This window comes from Capsicum annuum, chromosome 1 (assembly GCF_002878395.1).
Source record: "Capsicum annuum cultivar UCD-10X-F1 chromosome 1, UCD10Xv1.1, whole genome shotgun sequence".
NCBI lineage: Eukaryota > Viridiplantae > Streptophyta > Magnoliopsida > Solanales > Solanaceae > Capsicum > Capsicum annuum.
Window position 1 is genome coordinate 253,483,977 of NC_061111.1, and position 6,699 is coordinate 253,490,675.

General features: G+C 38.9%; 1 protein-coding gene across 1 annotated transcript; it reads left to right on the top strand.

Moving 5' to 3' along the window:
• The first annotated feature begins 641 nt into the window (after positions 1 to 641).
• Positions 642 to 5,509, top strand: LOC107863226. Its single transcript, XM_047413429.1, has 8 exons — positions 642 to 801; positions 883 to 1,017; positions 1,110 to 1,687; positions 1,730 to 2,108; positions 2,206 to 3,260; positions 3,441 to 4,503; positions 4,554 to 5,199; positions 5,284 to 5,509. Exons 1-8 carry the CDS (start codon positions 642 to 644, stop codon positions 5,507 to 5,509), a joined length of 4,242 nt encoding a protein of 1,413 aa, XP_047269385.1.
• The last annotated feature ends 1,190 nt before the right edge of the window (positions 5,510 to 6,699 follow it).

Sequence of the window (6,699 nt, forward strand, 5' to 3'; positions counted from 1 at the left end):
AAGAAGGAAAATAGAGTAAGTAAAACTGAAGGCAAACATATAGGAAGTTAAGGAAAAGAAGAACTGCAATACTTTATTCTTGAGACGTGATTGTATTTTTTGTTTTTCTCAACTAACACAAGAATCTATTTGGTCCGTATTCTAAACTTCATGGACCTAAAAAAGTTGTGTATCATAGAGCTTGATGATTGGCTCTCGGCTTGTTGGTAAGGTGAGAATTTCAAGGCGGCCTACAACAGTGGCGGAGCCACTGTTGATCCAGGGGGTTTGACGGAAAATTATACTATTTTTACAGTCAAAATTATTTTTTATGTATATATAGTAGATGTTGACCCCTTCGACTAGTTTGTATGTTTAATTCTGAATCTCCTCAATGAAATCCTGGCTTTGCCACTGGCCTACAGGTGGCATAGCCTTCAACAGATCTAAATTTTGTTTTTTCTTGTTCCAATAACAGAAAAGCAAAACAAAGAGGGGGAAAAGAGATATTGGTCCTGTTTAATTTCTCTCTAAAGTATGATCATCATTTGTTCCATTATAAATGTTGCCATAACTTATGCACTGTAGTTTTTGTCCGATAAACATAGGGCTTAAGGGTATGCTTTCTCTCTCGGTGCAAGTTAGCTAAACCTGCGCCCACCATGGGTAAGAGAGCTCGTTTACCCTCTCAGAAAGCTCTAATGGTGAAGGAAGCACAGATTATGCAAGGCGCAGCTCAGCGAGGGAAGTTGCAAGCACACAAAAAGGGGAAAGAAGCAGAAATGATACCACAAATGGTGGATTCAAGCATCAAATCAGCAGGTTCGAAAGGGAAGGGAGAACTGAGCAGTTCATCATCTATGGAGCTGTGAAGGAACAGCTAGAAGGAAATTAATGAAACAGTATTGGAGCAATTCAATGGAACAGTGCACGCAAATAAAGTAACTGATAAAATGCAGCAGAGAGAGGCAACAGCTATTTGGAGTGAAGTAGTGACGAGATCAGCTAGTATGCTATTGGAGGCATCATCAAGTGCCAGTAAATGTTCCTGGGCAGATGAAGTAGAAGAGGAGACTAAGTTCATGAATAAGAAAAAGTCAATTTCAATATCTCAAAATTGGCTAATGCAGGTTACAAATTGGAGTATGTATCTCCATCACAGGTTGGATATAAGAAGATAGTAGAAATTGGAATGGAGGACATCAAATCTGAGGTGGAATTCTGGAGTACAGCAGTGATTTGTTATGTTTTGGGGACACACCCACCATTCCAGGTAATTCAGCGTTATATTCAAAGGCTTTGGGGTAAATATGATATAGATCGAGTAGCTATGTTGAAGAATGGAGTTATTGTAGTACGATTTGAAACTGTGATAGGGAAGCAAGAGGTATTACAAGGAGGTATCTACCACTTTGACAACAAGCCATTTATTGTCAAGGAGTGGTCTCCGGAATTGGAATTTACCAAGGAGGAGTTGGAAACTTTACCAATCTGGATCAAATTTCCGGAGCTTGATTTTAAATATTGGAGTACACCAGTACTAAGTAAACTTGGAAGTATGATTGGGAAGCCTCTTATGGTGGATCACAATACTGAGGAAAGGAATGGATTAAAGTTTGCTCAACTGCTTGTGGAAGTAGAATTGGGAGCTCATCTACCTGATGAAGTGCAATTTAAAAATGAAAAAGGAAAGGTCGTGGTGCAAGATGTACAATATGACTGGAAACCATTATTGTGATACTTTTGTAAGAGGTATGGCCATGAAGAGAATGAATGCAGAATTAAGAAAAAAGTTCCCAAACCATTTAATGCTGCAGATGTAGTTACGAAAGGACCTGCTCAGCAGGATCCTCCACATGAAGTGGGAAATGATAATCAGGATAGGGTGTTGATGAATCAAATGACTAAGAAGAACCTTCAGCAGGGAAGGGAGGTGGCAAGTACTAGCATGGATGGCTGGCAGACTCCAAGAAAGCTAAGTAAAACTCCATACAGTGCAGCCGTTGGACAGGTTCGTCAGGCAACGAGTGTTAATTCATTTCAGGTACTACAACATAGTACAGAATTACATGTAACTACAGGAGATGCAAGGACTGAGGGTGGCTCTATAAATCCTAGTCCTGGGAATGGTAAACATAATTAGTTGGAATGTGAGGGGGCTAAATGCTCCAAATAAACAAAAGGAGGTTAAACTCCTTTGCAATGAAGAAAATGTGAGTCTTATAGGCTTACTTGAAACAAAAATAAAAAAGGAGAAGATTGATACTGTGACTGATAACATGTTTGCTGGTTGGAGCTACGTAACTAACTTGGAAGAGCACTATAATGGTAGGATATGGATCACATGGAGGCCTGATTACTACAAGGTCTCAACCATTTTCCCAACTGCTCAACAAATCACTTGTGAGGTGATGTTCATTCCCTTGCAACTACTTTTTGATATTACATTCGTATATGCCTTCAATACTAAGGAGGAAAGACATGAGTTATGGGAAAGTCTAGCGAGACATAGTAAAAATTGCACAAAACCATGGATGGTACTTGGTGATTTTAACTCCATTTTAAAAGCAGAGGATAGAATTGGTGGAGCTCCTGCGGTATGGTCTGAAATAGTTGATTTTAAAAGTTGTGTGCATGATTGTGGGCTGCTGGAATTTCCAACACCAGGTAATAAATATACATGGAGTGACAAACATTCTCGCCAAAGAATATTTTCCAGAATTTATCGGATATTCATTAATGGAGTCTGGTTGAATACAATGCTACCTTGTCAAGCAATGTTCCTAAATGAGGGTATAAGTGATCACTGTCCTGCTAAGGTGATGTTGATGGATAATCCTAAGTTCAAGAGTCCATTCCAGTTCTGTAATGTATGGACCAAACATCCTGACTTCATTCCGTTGTTGAAGGAGGGATGGGAGGTGGATATTGAAGGTTGCATGATGTTTAAAGTAGTGAAGAGGTTGAAATTGTTAAAGAGGGGCTTGAGGAAGCTACATGTTCTGGCTTTCCAAAATATAGTCACTGAAGCACAAGAGGACAGGAATAATTTGAAAATTATACAGGAAGAACTGTATCTTAGCCCAGGTGATACACATCTGCAGGAAAGAGAGAGACAAGCATATCAAAAATTTAGGAATTCTTCATATATGGCTGAGGTGTTCTTACAACAAAGAAGCAAGGCAACTTGGATAAGACTGGGTGATGATAATTCTAGATATTTCTTTTCTGTTATCAAACATCGGAAACTGAAACAAGCCATTACTCAACTAAAAGATCAGGTAGGTGATTGGCAGACAAATCCTGACACTATTGCAAGCTTATTTGTTGATTATTACAAAGAATTATTGGGTGAGAGATCTAAGACTAGAACATCCGCATTACTTGCAGTTATAAACCAAGGTGTAGTCCTTGATAATGAGCACCAAAGGCAGATGTTATTGCAGGTTGAGTCAGATTAGGTAAAGGAAGCCATTTTCCGGATAAACAGTGTCAAGAGTCCGGGACCGGATGGATATGGTAGTGAACTCTACAAAGCTGCATGGTCAATTGTTGGGAATGATGTAACCAAGGCAGTACTGGAGTTCTTTCATAATGGTAAACTTTTAACTCAAATTAACTCTACAAGTATTGCACTTGTTCCTAAAGTGGATAGGCCGGAAACTGCTAGCCAATTCCGGCCTATATCTTGTTGCAATGTGATCTACAAGTGCATCTCAAAGATTATATGTAAAAGGTTAAGGCATGCAGTAAACTATTTAGTATCAGGGAACCAGTCAGCCTTTGTTAAGGAACGATCAATGATGCATAATGTGTTAATCTGTCATGACTTACTAAGACACTACAATAGGAAGAATGCTTCACCTAGGTGTCTTATGAAGATAGACCTTAAGAAAGCCTATGACATGATACACTGGGATTTCTTGGAAGAAGTACTTCAAGGTTTCAGATTTCCACAACAGTTTACTAAATGGATTATGACATCTGTGTCAGCCACTAAGTTCTCAGTGAAAGTTAATGGTGCAAATCATGGCTACTTCTCAGGGAGGGGACTTAGGCAAGACGATCCAATGTCTCCCCTCTTATTTGTCCTAGTGATGGAATACCTATCGAGAACACTGCAAACTATGAGCATGCTACCTGATTTGAGATTCCATCCAATGTGTAAGGAGTTAAGACTAACTCACTTGATCTTTGCTGATGATTTGATGATATTCTGTAAGGGGAATGTGGATTCTGTGAGTAGAATAATGGAGGCTTTACAACACTTTAGTGCAGCTACAGGTTTGGAAGCTAATATTGACAAATCAAGTGTTTTTCTGGCTGGATTAAATGAGGCAATAAAGAATCAGATATTGGCAAGAACTGGATTTGTAGAAGGTGTATTTCCTATCAGATATCTTGGTCTCCCGCTTTCTCCAAAAAAATGGAACAAGGTTAACAAGGTTGACCGCCATACACTTGTGGACAAGATTACACAGAGAATCAATGTGACTTACTCAAAAATTTGTCTTATGCTGGGAGGTTACAGGTGATAAATGCAGTATTATTTTTTATCCACAGTTTTTGGGCAGCGGTTTTTGTCCTTCCTCAAAGTGTACTTAAAGAAGTAGGTAAAAGGTGTAGAGATTATTTGTGGGGAAACAAGGATGAAGGGAGGAAGGTGGCTTTGGTATCATGGGAAAAAGTATGTTATCCTAAGAGGCAGGGTGGACTGAATATAGAAGGCTGTAGATCATGGAATGTAGCATCAGTAGGCCAACTGATTTGGCAAATTTCAATGCACAAGGAGACACTCTGGGTAAGGTGGATACACGGGTTGTACCTCAAGAATGGTGCAAGTATCTGGGTGCACAAAGCTCCTCCTGACAGCAGCTGGTATTGGAGGAAACTAAATGCTATAAAGACGCAGATGCAGAGTTGGTATGTGCAAGGTAGATACAAATTAACAAAGGATGGAGCCTACTCAATAACAAGGAGTTATATGGAAATAATAGGGCAAAGAGTTAAAATGAGAGTTGCAGAACTGATATGGACATCTGCTGCTTTACCAAAACATAGGTTCATAGTATGGTTGGTAGTACAAGGCAGATTACTCACTCAGGAAAGGAAGATACGGCTAAACATACCAGTGGATATCGCTAACACTGATTGTTGTCTTTGTGATGCCCATGAGATAGAGACGAAGACTCATTTGTTTGTAGAATTTTCCTGGATACGGTAAGTGTGGCAAAAACTCAACCAATGAACTGGAGTGGCAGTGCAGCATAAGGATGTACAACAAGTCTTGTTCAATATACAAAGGAAGCACTGGAAGAAATTCCTGAAAGAGGCGGTTGCAGCTTTACATGGTGCCATAATCTACCATACATGGAGGGCCCGGAACTGGAAGAGATACAAAGGCAAAGCTGTAAATATAGATGAATTAATTACAATGATTAAGAAGGAGCTCATAGAGAGGATTAATTTGTACAGTAATTCAAAGAAAGCTCAGAGATGTAGGAATTGGATTCAACACTTAGTTAGCTAATGTATGTGTTATATTTGGTTGTGGTTGCTGCTTGTTGGAGGCCTACTCCTATGATAGGATGAGGTGCTCTATATTTGTAATGAGACGGTTTTGTTATGGTAATATTTCACATTTGTTACCAAAAAAAAAAAAAAAAAAGCTTATGCACTGTAGTTTCCCTTGCTACTATATTCAATATGTATACATTATAACGACTTCAACTGACACCACAATCCTCGAGCATCAGTGGCACACCATCCGAAAGTGATCTTCACCTTTACGCTTAACCAAGTTGTGCACTACTACTACACGAAATCCCTATGAGCCCAAAATTGTCATAATTCATATGAATATATGCTGATACAGAACAAACAAGGGAACACGAAATCACACCCCCAAAAGAGTCCACAAATCAAAACAAATCGTGGACTAAATAGGGACCTCTCTCGTATTCACTATCTAGAACAAGAAAGAAGAGGATACAAGGTGTTAATACACCAAAACAGCCAGCCAACAACAAGTTTAGCAACACAAGATGAAGCTCCACAATATTACAATAGCAACAAGAACAAACGGGTTACATTAACAACACAAGAAGTCGAAACTAAAACAAGATACAAGATAGATAGTTAGACAAGTGTTGATGTAGTCTTAACAACCCAAGAGCATATTTGTCACGAACCGAACCGGAGCCCTGGCCGTGAAGAGTATTCCGAACCATGAAGGCTTGAAATACCCCTATCTATCAGGTAGTCATGCACATAATTCGTATGATAACAGAAATGCAGAAGATACACAATATTACGGAAACATGGTCATGAATCACATGAAAGCAAAAATGGGAAATAATGTCCCACAATATCTATCAATAGCTGAAAAACCATCTGTGAAATCTCTAATGCATAATCACTAATAAATCTGAAAAACTTGAACAAGGCCCCAGTAGACCCAAAAACTACTAAATGATAAATAACTAGAAGGCTCACCAAGTGACTCTGCAAATTTGCCTGAAGAATCTACTAATTTTCTAGACCCCTAGACTGTGCCTCCGAACCTAGGAGGGAAGGGGATCAATACAAATGTACTGGTACACAGAGTAATCCAAAACAAAAATACAATATTCTTACGAAATATAAGTGAGAGCCATTATAAAGCAGTTTCGTATCAAATCATTTGAAAACACATGGGCATAATGTAATAATTTTCCAACA

Coding starts and splice junctions, on each gene's coding strand:
- LOC107863226 (XM_047413429.1), top strand. CDS start 642: ATGGGTAAGAGAGCTCGTTTACCCTCTCAGAAAGCTCTAATGGTGAAG. Junction 3,261..3,440: donor TTACTCAACTAAAAGATCAG/GTAGGTGATTGG, acceptor GAGTCAGATTAG/GTAAAGGAAGCCATTTTCCG. Junction 5,200..5,283: donor GTAGAATTTTCCTGGATACG/GTAAGTGTGGCA, acceptor CAATATACAAAG/GAAGCACTGGAAGAAATTCC.